Raw genomic sequence first — 12,303 nt, 5'->3', positions numbered from 1 at the left:
TGACTCTTCTCGTACGTATGTCGCATTCCAAGTCGAAGCCCATGGCATGCCAGGAGGTAAGTTGCCAGTCGATGAAGTAAAGTGATGTGCTGAAGTGTAGGCTTGCCGCTTGGGGCGGACGCTCGCTCAATCGATGATGTAAAGGATCGCGAGCAGAATCTTCAATCCCTTGTGCATAGGCTTAAATAGGGCAGGGATGATCCCTCACGATAGGACCCATCACGAGCTGCCTCAGCGACCAAGTGCCAGTACTTCCCTATCTCAAGCGTACTCTGGTATGAATGATCTGGTACAGCGTACGCTATCGTGTGCGCAGCCAGCATGTCGTGCAGTACCCGAGCATCACCGCGACCACGATTGCCCTTTGGCCCATTGCCTTGTAGAACGTGCCGTCCATGCATGATGTGCAGTGAGCCGAATGTATATTAGATAAATGTCTTAGACTGCCTCAATAGCAGTGCTACTACTAGTACTAGCCGAAGTTCTGTTTTGTGTGAAGCAAGTGTGAAGTGTGCAAGCGATGTGACGCATCGCGTGAACAGACGCCCACTACTGAACAGGGCCGGAGTCGCCCAATCACTCCGCTTCGCTCTTACCATCCACGACCTCCACGACGCCGACTCCCGACGCTCATGGCGCAATGGGGCCAACCAGGCTATCAGTATCCCATGCAAACGGGGTACAATCCACAACAGTTCCAGCAAGGATTCCAGCCTAACGGTGGCATCGCACCGCAGCCCATCGGCTTTCCAGGTCAACGACCCCCAGGCTTTCAACAGCCCCAGCAAACTGGCTTTCCAGGCGCGCCTGGTTTCCAACAGCCTCAGCAAACCGGATTTCCTGGACAGCAAGGGTCGTTGCTTCCCCAGCAGACGGGCTTCCAGGGTGCCAGCGGCTTCCAGCAGCGCGCCCCGCCTCCGCCCCCACCTGTGCCTCCGATCCCCTCACAGTTCCAGCAGAATGCTGGCCCACAGAACAGTGGATTCCTTGGACTGCAGTCGCAACCGACTGGCCGCTTCCCGGCGGCGTCGCCCTTGCAAGCTCAGCCACAGGGTACCCCGGTGCTGGCGGTGGGCTACGTCCGCTGGTACCGCAGATGACGGGCTTCGTCGACCCACGGCTGCAGATGATGTCGACGACGTTCATGCCTATCAATCCGACGATGCCTTACAACCCTGCCGGCGCGCCCCAGCTGCCGTCCGCCCAGCTTGGGGGCATGTCCCTCCAGCAGAACTTCCAGCAGCACAATCAGGTACAGCGTGGAAATGCGGCGCCGAGGGTGCCCTGGGCTCTCAGCAAGGCCGAGAAGAAGCAATATGATCAGATCTTCCGAGCTTGGGACATGCAGGGGACTGGCTTCATCGGCGGAGAGACTGCGCTGGAGGTGTTCGGGCAGAGTGGACTGGACAGGAATGATCTTGCAAAGATTTGGTACGTGCTCGCATTCATCTATTTTCCATAAAACTGGGGGTGTGTGGACGGGATGTGGGCAATTTGACGCACTGGCGCCTGGCACGAAGTCGAATTTGAAGCAGTGCTGGTGCATCCTTGGACTGCGGATTGTGCTGAAGTTGTGTGGTCGTGGCACCTCAGTCTGTTGCGTCGCGCTCAATCCCGTACCATGCCGCACAATACACACTTTCATCTATGGAGATTGCTGACGATAGTGCAGGGCACTTGCGGATGTCGACAACCGAGGCAAACTAAATCTGGCAGAGTTCCACGTTGCCATGGGACTTATTTACCGACGTACGTCCGCCCGTTTTACCACCGCTGCGGAAACTCATTCATACTGCAGGGTTGAACGGTAATGACATTCCTGACGAGTTGCCCCAGGAGATGGTGCCGCCGTCTCACAGAGACCTTGATGCGTCAGTAACATTGCTCAAGGACATCTTGAAGAACGATACTCGCGCCCGTTCTCCGTCCGCCATTGATTCACCCGTGTCGAGGCTGAAGGAACGATCTTTCAACAGCACAGGCGCCGCTGGTGCAGGCGGTAGGCAGGATGCAACAGTGTACAAGTACACTGACGAGAGCCCGCCCGGCGGCTTCTACCAGCCCCGTTCGCGCCATGTCGACCGCAGCGCGGTGCGGACGACGTCGGATTTGGATAACCCGGCGTCAGATTTGGACGAGATGAAGCGGCAGCTGGAGAACACGGCAAAGATGCTCGACCGCGCCACGGAGGAGAGCGCTTCGAGGACGGCAGAAGACGAGGCCCTCGACAGGGAGATGGAGGACCTTCGCTATCGCGTGAATAGGGTGAAGGACGACTTGGACTACGTGTCGCGTGGGCAGAGAAGTCAAGCGAAGGACGAGGAAAGACGTCGCCTTGAACGGGAGCTCTTGAAGCTCATGCACGAGCGTATCCCTGAGGTGGAGAGGAAGATCAAGGATCGCGAGGAGCGGCGCGCAAGAGAAAAGAGGGAGTGGGCGAGGGATAGGGATAGGCGTAACGAGCGGTTCGGCCGCTACGACGATAGGGATGACCGGTACTCACCACGATACGATGACGACAGGGACCGCCCGTACTCTCGGAATCGGGACAGGGACCACGAACGAGACCGCGACTACGACAACAGGCCTTACTCGCGCAACAGGGATAGGGACAGGGACTATGACCGCGACCGCGACTACGATCGTGATCGGCGTGACTATGACCGTCCCAGGAGCCCGGCTGCTGCTGCTGCGCGTTCCCCGCCTCCTGCACCGCCCTCCGCCCCTCCCCGAGCGTCATCGCGAAGCCGCCACCGCCGCCCCGATGCCTACAAAATCGCCCGCACCGAACCTCAAAAATATGTCGGATGAGGAACGCAAGGCTTTCATTCGCGCAGAAGCACAACGTCGTATGCAGGAGCGCATGGCCGCCCTAGGCGTCGCGCCTGCGGGCTCTACGTCGCCCAAGCTCGACACCAGCGTCGAGGACAGGCTTGTCCTGGAGAAGAGGGAAGCCGAAGAGAAGGCACGCGCGGCAGAGAAGGCGGCTGAAGAACGAGAGCGGACGCGCAGAGAGCGTCTCGAGAACGAGAAGGCATTGAAGGGGACCCGTCACCTGCCCCGCCGACACCAAGCACTACGCACCACCTCCTGCGCCGCCTATACCGACTGCTTCAGCCCAGACTCCGACGCCCAAGCCGACGCCTCCTCCGGTCAAGAGTAGGGCACCGGCTCCGCCGCCACCGAGAAAAGCACCGCTCCCAAGCCTCCTGCTCCTCGTACAGCGCCAGTTCCGACACCCCCCGTGGCATCTCCTGCTCCGCCCGCCCCTGCGGCACCCGCTGTTCTCAGGAGGACCCAGAGGAGGCCCTTATCAAGGCACGAGAGGCAGCTGTAAGGAAGCAGCGCGAGCGGCTGGAGCGTCTGCGCAGCTGGAGAGGGAAGAGGAAGAGGCCGACGTGCTGAAGAGGACTACCAAGCACGTCGTCGTGCCTTTGAAGCGAAGGCCGCGCCCCCTTCCGCGACGTCTTCCCCACCTGCGCCGCCACCGCCTGCGCCTTTTGTCGCCGAGGCCCCTGCTGCAGTCGCACCGCCGCCCCCGCCTCCGCCGCCTGCACCACCAGCTCCTACCACACCAGCAGCAGATAGGTCGGCTACCAATCCCTTTAGCCGCATCATGAAGGACGGTCCTAGCCCTGGCAGTGCGGGACGCCGACTACACCAGCTGCCAATGGTAGCACCAACCCTTCTTCAAGAACCAAGCTGCGTCGCCGCCTGCACCCCCTCGCGCCCCGTCTGTGCCCCCATCCTCAAAGAGTCCTGCACCTCCTGCAGTGAAGACATCGTATCACACGGCACCTGCAGAGGACGATGAGGACTGGGACGACATTCAGGAAAGGACGACGACGATAGCAGTGATGACGAGATTGACTCCTCTCGTGATACTCGCAATAAGCTGGCTCAGCAGTTATTTGGTAGCATCTTGCCGCCGTCTCGTCCCGAGTCCGCGGGCGCTTCTGTATCGTCGCCAAAAACTGCAGCACCTCCGCAGACATCGTCTCCTGCCCCTCCTCCCGCACCTCCGCCGCCATCTTCAGCGCCACCAGCACCAGTTGCTGATGGTGCACCTGCAGCACCGCCGCCGCCGCCCATGGCCCCGGTCGCACCTCCGCCCCCAGCAGTTGCAGCGCCTGCACCGTCTGGAGATCGGAGCGCTCTACTTGGTGCCATTCAAGCCGGTGCTAGACTGAGGAAGGCGCAGACTAACGATCGCAGTGCATCGGCACTTTCTGGCAAGGTCTTGGGCGGCGCAGAACCCCCGGTGCATATTAGCTCTGCCCCGAGGGCGCCCTCGCCTCCGGAGTCACCGGCAGCAGCTTCTCCGCCCAGTCGATACGACTCATTGTCCGGACTTCCTGAACCGCCGACTATGAGCGCGCGGTCGAGCAATAGGGACTCGGTAGACTGGTATGCGGGACTCGCCGCGGAGCTGGGTCAGCGCCACCCGACATGTCGCGCTTGCCTTCCATGGCTGAGGAGGAAGAGCCTGCTACGCCCGTTCCGGCAATTCAGGTCGACGCCGCTGAGAATGATGCTATGGCAGACGTCGACAAATCAACTGGTAGGCTATTATTCGCCGTGATGCCAGATCGTGGGCAGGACTGACAAAACGCGCCCCAGAATACCGTGTCCGCTCCTTGTACCCCTATGAAGGGCAAAGACCTGAAGATCTCTGTGAGTTCACCAGTCAGATGTGCGCTTTGAGTTGACCTCATGTCGTCCATAGCGTTTGCAGAAAATCTAATGATCAAAGCTAACCCCTCTAAGACTGGTGGCGACTGGTGGTATGGTACTCTTCTCCGGGATGGTAGGGCCGGGTTCTTCCCAAAGACGTACGTCCAAAGGATAGAGTCAGGTATGTCGAGTCTATTCTCACCCTTCAAGTTGGATCTCGGCTCATGCTTCGCGTCAGTCAAAGCTCGTGCTCTGTACGCGTACGAAGGCAATAGCCCTGAAGAATTACCCTTCTCAGAAGGCGATGAGCTATCCATCGTGGATCGAAACGAAGCCGACTGGTGGAAGGCTGAGCGGGAAGGAGTTGTGTTTATCGTTCCTGCCGGATACCTAGAGATCATTGAGGGTTAGTCGGCCAGTCCGTCCTCCTTGCATCTGTTGTTGAAGTTGCTGGCAGGCTGAAGTTTTTCTTGTGTTTCTTACATATGTATCACATCGTTTGCGTTTGGAAATGACAAATCTCGCTCGTCGCTGCAGCAGCGCCCAATTTCGTATCGGTACCCGTGGTGGACAAGCCATTACCACAACCTCCTACGGCCGGAGAAGATCCGCCTCAAGACCTTATTGGGGACTTCAGCGGGGGCATTCCATCAACTGAGCCCGTACACGAGGAGGATGCGGTGGACAATCAGGAAGACGATTCATCTGATACTGAGTCTGAGTACCTCTCTTTCTCCGAGTCTGACGCAGATGACACCGAAGAAGATGTGACTGAAGAGGCACGAGCTGCAGAACGGAAGGCACGCGCCCTGGAACATCAGCGTGTCTTGGAGGCCGCCGGCTTCATCATTAAAGAGGAGTGAAGCCTCCGCCAAGGCCCGTACGACCCAGGAAGGAGCGCAAGCGGCGCCCACCGCCTGCTGTCCCGGATCGCGTCTCTGCTGGTGCTCACTCCAGGGGCACCTCCGCAGACCTCGATGTGTCGGGAGATGCTGATAGCTCCCTACGTTTGGACGATGCCTTCGAACGGTATGAAGCTTACCGGCAGGCGAACCCTAATATGAATCGTCTGTCGATGGTGTCGATGGACAGTAGCATCAGCGGGCCTGTTGCTAGCCCGACATCACCAAGCTACATTGCGCGAAGCGCCTCGACTGAAGCCGAAAGTAGAAGTGGTCTACACTTCCTGAGTATCTTTGGTCGCAAGACGCCTGCGAATGATGGAGAGGCGCGGACGATGCCTGTCATTTCAGCACCCATATCCAGGGATAATAGCGCGGCTGGCGCGGAGGTCGACAGCGCGTTTGGCTCGGTTAGTTTCCTTCATCATGTTCTGGGGAGATGGAAGTTCATACGTGCATAGACGTGGGCAAGTCTTGTCGATAAGTCGGTCCTGGAAGACATACCGACGAAGGAACGACGTCGACAAGAGGTATGTAGGGTAACTGCTGCTTTATGTCACCTATTGATTGACTTCTGCGTGGGTGGCAGGCGATGTTCGAATTCATCCTCACCGAAGCTGCGTACGTCCGAGACTTGCAGCTGATTGTGGAGGTACGCAATACGTTCCAAACCCTACTGCAACTTTACAACCCACACACTGCCCGCAGCACTTCTACGCCAACTTAATGTCAGTACTAGAAGACAAAGCTGTCAAAGTCATCTTCGCCAACGTGGAAGACATTTTACTTATCAATACGGTGCGGTCATTGTTGTATGCAATGCGTGGCTGGGATCTAAGTCAAGGAACAGACATTCTTGAGTGTGTTGGAAGAGAGACAAAAGGAATGCCGGCTTTACATCGACAAACTCGGCGACATTCTCCGCAGGAACATGTCAGAAATGGGTGTCTATGTGGTATGTATTTCCGCGCAGACGGTGATCAAGATCTGAATAAATACATACGCAGGAGTACTGCGTCAACCAGGCGTATGCTGCCAGGGTCTTGCAATCTGAACGCGAGAGAAAGCCTGAGTTGGCACAGCTTCTGCAGGTGTGTGCGCTGCCATGTCTATTGACATCTGCATGTCTCACCCATTATGCCCAGCGTCTGAGAGATGACCCCACTGCCCGTAACCTGGACTTGTCTAGCTACCTGCTCGTTCCCAGTAAGTGTGCCGGTGCTCTTGGGTTTTGCTAGTCGACTGATTCACGACCACAGTGCAACGTATTACTCGCTATCCCCTGCTGATACGCCAGGTAAGTCGTATATGGCATAGGTCTCCGGATATGATGTGTTATCATTGTTTTCCTGTAGGTGCTTCATTACACAGAAGCGACGGAAGACCGCAGACACATAGAGCATGCCCTTGACATGGCAGAGAGGATTCTAGCGCATATCAACGAAACCATCCGAGAGCAAGAGGGCCAAGAACGTCTGCGGACTATCTCAAAGGATCTCTGGATCGGGCAAGGGTCTGTCAATTCTCCCTGACCAAGTACACTGTATGTGACCCACTGACCCGCGGACTAGTCGGCTGGACTTGACCGCGCCAACACGTCACATGGGGCCCCGGAAACTGCTGAAGGAGAGCGTGCTCATGAAAGCGAAGAGCGGACGCAAACTACGCGCGTTCCTGTGTAGCGACATCTTGGTGCTCACGCAAGATCCCGCGAAGCAGCTTTACCGGACAGTATGTTGTCATTCTACTTTCAGCCACTGGATAGATTACTCATCAAACACGGCCACTATAGCCCATCCCGCTCTCTGAAGTACGAGTGCAGGAGGTGCCAGGGAGAAGAGGTACGGACTTGGTCCAAGTTGTGGAGCTCAAGCTGATGTTTTCTCCATAGATGACCTTGCGTTCCAAATCTCGATAGCCTATCCGCGCGGTGGAGACGCCATAGCTCTGCGTGCGTCCTCTGCTCGGGATTGCCAGGTCTGGATGCAAGCCATTGAGAAGGCTAGTGCCATCTGCCGTGATGCGGAGCAGAGGGCGCGAGCGTGCTGAGATTGTTGAGCTTTGCTTGCTGTTCGTGAACATTTTGGTTTTGTCTGATACTGGACAGTCGATATCGAATATGCGCTGGACATTTTTTTACGACGCTGATCTTCAACCTTTGTACTTCGTGAGGTTGATTCGGAACATTATGCGTGGTCCTACTTCAATGAGCGGAAGAGACTGCACCAGCTCAAACTCCCGGTTCCCCACGCTGACGTTAATTGTTACAGTAGCATTAAAATTCGGGCTTCACTGGCAAAGGGCGAGCGTGCCACACAGCACATAGCCGCCCATGCGCCACGGGTATAAGTTCCGGTAGATCCGGGCGTTCAGTAGAGCCTCCCTCGAACTCGAACGTGACGCGCCTTGCCCACATCCGCCGTGTCCCAGTCCTTATTCTTTCGCCCGACCACCCGCGTCGTCACTAGGTCTTCGCCTACATACTAGCGGTATCACCACAGGTCGGAAGTTCGAAGCGTTAATCCGCGTCGCCCGTAGCGGCAAACACTTGCTACGAACTTGCCAGGCCTAACATGAACACCTCGACCGATCCCCTCCTGGCTCTGCGCGACGCAATCAGAGCGGGGACGGACATCACATATAGTGGCAGCTCAAACCCTACTAGCTCGCCTACTTCTGCCACGCACATCGTTCTCTCGCCATCGACTTCCTTACCAAAGTCCACTCTGACCAGGTTGCGCAAACCAACTGCGCCGTCCTCAAACCCTCCCGCATCACCACAAAACTTCTATACACTAGAGGCGGTGTACCTAGCATGGTTGTTTCGGCAGTCTTCCGTGCCGGAATATTTGAAGCAAGTGAGGGAGCATGGGGCTAAAGTGGGTTTCGTGAGTGTAACGGAGCGGAAGGTCGTAGTGGATTGGTTGGAAGGAAAGACTCAAGAGCTCGATGGGTTGTACCGCTAGCAAGTGAGTATTCTGTATATGTATCTTATTCAGCAAACTGATGGATTAGCAGCCGAGTCGACAACTCCGCCAGGGACACCACCGCAACTAAAGGGCACAACCGCTTTACCAACAGCACCCTTCTCATCACGAAGTGCCGACCAGTCCAGTCCATCGAAGCGACGGTATGTTGCTGACACGGCGGACATCGAGGTCGTTAAGAAGATCAAGGCGAGCGAGATTGAGCTCCGAGACAGAACGAGCGTCCTGCGAGGGATCAAGACGAATGTCCGTATCCGCGGTTCTACTCACTGGTTATTCTACGTCTCACATGTCTACCGCAGAATTTCTCTACAATTAGTCAAGCAATGTCAGACAAGCTCAAGAAGCTTCGGGAGGCGAGCAAGGGTGGCACACCAGCGACGTCTGCACCGTCAACACCAGGTATGACGATAATACGTGACTTTCAGTGATTCTGGATTGACTCCATCATAGACCCCAAAATGCAAGCCCGAAAACCCAGTGCGCCTACTTGTCATCGGCTCTTGAATGTCCCGGTTGACGAGTTCTTACAGAGAACCAATACCCAATCATCATCATCTCATCCTCACCAACAGCCCTCATCACCATGCACAACGTCAAGCGCTTCCTACAAGACGCCGTTTTCGAGCCATCGCAGGAAGCGCGCGCGCGTGCGGCAGCGGAGGGCAACGCTCGCCCCGAAGACATGATACCCATTTATCGGAAGCGGACAACGATAGACCCTTCTGGCCGCGAGACACAGACACACGCTCGGTGAGCGCACCCAAATCGTTTGTCAGAGTCAATCGGAGTGTTGATACGATTGTAGATACTTCGTCGTCGATGGGACGGAGGCATTGGCGAAGTTCGGTGCCGATGCATGGGACCGTGTGGTATGCGTCATGACGACTGGTCAGGCGTGGCAATTCAAGCCGTACAAGTGGAACGAGCCTAAGACGCTTTTCCATCATGGTAAGTTGACTTTGCGACCTAAATGGATGATAACGCTGATGGAGATTTGATAGTGAAAGGATTCTACATGGCCTGGGCGAACGACCCTCCGAACCCTAAGATCAAGGACTGGAACGTCACTGAGCTGAAGGTGAGGCACCAGTCGCGCTAGCTATCAAGCATTTCTCAACCTCGTACGGCGTGTAGATCGATCAGCACAGACGACACATCGACAAGTCCGTGGTCGCACACTTCTGGAAAACCCTGGATACATGGACGATGACCAATAAGCCGTGGCTCATGCAAGGTTAAGTCGAGTAGTAGTCCTCAATGCTGTATCTCTGCTGTCGTGTGTTGTATGCTATATATTCCAGGTGACTGTCTACGAAGGCCACCTTCAATCACGTCGAGGTAAGCGTGGTTACAGATACTGCCTCCACCTGCGCCATCCTACCCTTCAACAAGTCGATCACCGTCCGTAGGCCATGCAGAACTCCCTCGTCCGGCCCGCGACCTGGTACCAACTTGGCATGTGCAAAGTCAATGAGCTTCACCACGAACGGCGGGCCCACAGCATTCTCATCGTCATCTTCTTCCCCATCCTCGTCCTCATCTTCGTCCTGCTCCTGCCCTTGTTCGACCTCACGTTCCGCACGCTGCTCTGCCTCGCGCAACAGTCGGAGCCCTTCTCGCGCGCGGTCCCAGTCAGCCTCGTAGACCAGCAGCAGGCTCCCGCCGACCATCCGCAGCTCGATGTCTTCCATGGTGCCGTAGATATCCTCGACTTCAGACAATATGCCGGCAAGGATCGTTTGCAATAACTCGGGTGGTAGCCCAGTCCCATGTGCTGCACCCGCGCTGGGTGTCAGTTGCGCGGACTCGTTGGGTGGCGACGGGGGTGCTGCTAGCGGGAAGAATCGTGCAATGCCGTCTGGGAGATCGGCTGGCTTGATAGACTTGCCATAAGCCTTGGTGGTTATCACCGGCTTGTCTGCGGCGAGATCATAAACCTGAGTATGCATGTCAGCTGGGATAGCCGCAGATTCCCCAAAGACGCCTTACTTGGAATCCTGTGAGACGCATCCCGGTTTCCTTGGAGGTCGTCTCTTCAGCGACCTTCTCCATCCGTGCTCGTTTCTCCGGGGTGGCGTCCTCGTCAAACAGCACAGTGCCTAGTTTGATGTCGAGGATGTTTGGCTTCAAGAACGTATACGCGAGATTCTCGAGCACAATGGACTGTAAAGGATTCGCATGTCAGGACGCTGACGTCGCTGAGCCCGTGTCGGTCGCGTACTCATCTTTCTCGCCCTCCGGGACCTCCTCCACTGGCGTGATGGCGTTCATGAGCCCACCACCTTCATTCGCCACCCTGCCCTCTAGCTTCAGGGTACCGTAAAATTCGGGGACGAAGTCCCGCAAATTAGCGCAGCGTGCATCGGTCGCGAGTGCTTGGTAGAAGGCGACTTCACGGGGGAGAGAGGGTTTAATGAGCAGAGAGCCGTCCTCGGTCGTAGCGACGCCTGGGTGGCCGCCTACTTGGTTGGCGTAGACCTTGGAAACAGGTCCGGGGTCCATCAAATGTGGCCAGCGATCTATTGACTGGAGTGGGATGGAGTGGAAGACAAAGGGCGAGGATGGCAAAGTCAAGAAACTCCCAAGACCTCAGTGGCGTTGTAGCTGTGCCGTAGTAACATTGCCTCCTTCTCTTCCGTAACTTGGATCCACGATGCGGGAATCGGACGAGCTCGCATCGCACGACAGGGTCAAATAAGGCTGCATAACGAGAGGGCCCGAGAGTGTTCTGCGCAGGACTTGCGATCAGTCCTCCCGTGAAGAGCAGGAGCGGCTGATCGGGCAACTCAGAACAAACTCTCTTTCTGACCGCCATGTCCTCGCAGCACCTCCTCAACCACGACGACAATGTTTACCTTGCTGTGACCGTTTCGCCTTCGTCTCGCTTCATGGCGAACCCGGAGCGCCTCGCTGTCCATCCGTCACTCACCCACCTCGGGATGGTAGGTCAGTTACGGGATGTGCAGCTGCTGAGCGCACCTCGCGCGAACTGGCCACACTCGCAAGGGGAGATACTTGCTTCCCTGAACGAGCTGGATGGGGTGAAACACGTAGATGTGCAGGACCCTCCGCGAATGAGGGTCAAGCGGGGCGATGAGCTGTAGCTGCCTCCGTCCGTTGGTGAGTGTCAGCCTACCCGTGTTGCTTCACAAGATCTCTGACGCTGCCGTGAAGTAGCTTGTGTTTTCTGTACACCACTATCAGTTGCATATGATAACGCTACGGCGTCGATGTGGACGCTGTGACTCAGATTCACCTGGCGGCAAGGACTTCTAGGGTTGGGCATACCTATCCCATCGATCGGTTCTCGACGATAACTCTAGCTATGCGGCATAATGCATGATCTTTGGTGACGTCTTCTGCGGACGTTGCACACATATGCGTCCACATTGTGAATGATGCCCCGATTGTCGATGAAGCATCGTGTACTCAGAAGACCACACAACCCTGCCAATGCCTTGCGCTGTCAGAGGTGGACGGAGCTATCATGACACGGGTTAGACCCATACAACCCTCAATTGGCCCGTACATACACAGGGAGACAACGTGAGGTTTTCTTCATCGGCATGCGCATCTGATTTGGCGCTGCGGTACATGTACGACGATTGTACGACGAGCAGTTGTGATCGGTCAAATTGAGGTCTGCACACCATGTACTTCATGCAAATGATTGTGGACAAGCTTCATGGTACAACAGTTCCTGGTTCTGCTAACTAGATGGTGATTTTATGGTTCAG

At 56.3% G+C, this 12,303-nt stretch overlaps 4 protein-coding genes across 4 annotated transcripts; 3 read left to right on the top strand and 1 right to left on the bottom strand.

The window, feature by feature from the left end:
* Positions 1 to 590: 590 nt before the first annotated feature.
* Positions 591 to 7,811, top strand: B0H18DRAFT_991596 (uncharacterized protein). The gene is made up of 29 exons (XM_048045072.1): positions 591 to 1,061; positions 1,097 to 1,431; positions 1,673 to 1,749; positions 1,799 to 2,695; positions 2,748 to 3,152; positions 3,225 to 3,283; positions 3,380 to 3,641; positions 3,678 to 3,733; positions 3,758 to 3,773; positions 3,816 to 3,958; positions 3,992 to 4,214; positions 4,254 to 4,302; positions 4,330 to 4,380; positions 4,404 to 4,561; positions 4,621 to 4,674; positions 4,727 to 4,855; positions 4,913 to 5,080; positions 5,212 to 5,496; positions 5,532 to 5,986; positions 6,038 to 6,106; positions 6,166 to 6,228; positions 6,285 to 6,374; positions 6,427 to 6,531; positions 6,584 to 6,667; positions 6,722 to 6,782; positions 6,948 to 7,089; positions 7,148 to 7,307; positions 7,369 to 7,417; positions 7,468 to 7,811. Exons 1-29 carry the CDS (start codon positions 633 to 635, stop codon positions 7,623 to 7,625), a joined length of 5,232 nt encoding a protein of 1,743 aa, XP_047896292.1. The 5' UTR covers positions 591 to 632; the 3' UTR covers positions 7,626 to 7,811.
* Positions 7,812 to 8,149: 338 nt separating this feature from the next.
* Positions 8,150 to 9,805, top strand: B0H18DRAFT_872566 (CDC73-domain-containing protein; the record flags this gene model as incomplete). Its single annotated transcript, XM_048040241.1, is given in 8 exon segments — positions 8,150 to 8,532; positions 8,551 to 8,809; positions 8,866 to 8,965; positions 9,017 to 9,043; positions 9,097 to 9,316; positions 9,372 to 9,514; positions 9,568 to 9,644; positions 9,701 to 9,805. The coding sequence occupies 8 exon segments, from the start codon at positions 8,150 to 8,152 to the stop codon at positions 9,803 to 9,805; spliced, it is 1,314 nt and encodes a 437-aa protein (XP_047896291.1).
* An 89-nt stretch (positions 9,806 to 9,894) lies between these two features.
* Positions 9,895 to 11,068, bottom strand: B0H18DRAFT_872460 (SAICAR synthase-like protein; the record flags this gene model as incomplete). Its single annotated transcript, XM_048040226.1, has 3 exons — positions 9,895 to 10,503; positions 10,556 to 10,729; positions 10,811 to 11,068. 3 exons carry the CDS (start codon positions 11,066 to 11,068, stop codon positions 9,895 to 9,897), a joined length of 1,041 nt encoding a protein of 346 aa, XP_047896290.1.
* A 293-nt stretch (positions 11,069 to 11,361) lies between these two features.
* B0H18DRAFT_991589 (uncharacterized protein) lies at positions 11,362 to 12,036 on the top strand. The gene is made up of 2 exons (XM_048045071.1): positions 11,362 to 11,686; positions 11,744 to 12,036. The coding sequence occupies exon 1, from the start codon at positions 11,380 to 11,382 to the stop codon at positions 11,668 to 11,670; it is 291 nt and encodes a 96-aa protein (XP_047896289.1). The 5' UTR covers positions 11,362 to 11,379; the 3' UTR covers positions 11,671 to 11,686; positions 11,744 to 12,036.
* The last annotated feature ends 267 nt before the right edge of the window (positions 12,037 to 12,303 follow it).

This window comes from Fomitopsis serialis (genome assembly GCF_022376445.1).
Source record: "Fomitopsis serialis strain Sig1Antser10 chromosome Unknown B0H18scaffold_15, whole genome shotgun sequence".
Lineage (NCBI taxonomy): Eukaryota > Fungi > Basidiomycota > Agaricomycetes > Polyporales > Fomitopsidaceae > Fomitopsis > Fomitopsis serialis.
This window is presented reverse-complemented; position numbering and strand designations above follow the sequence as displayed.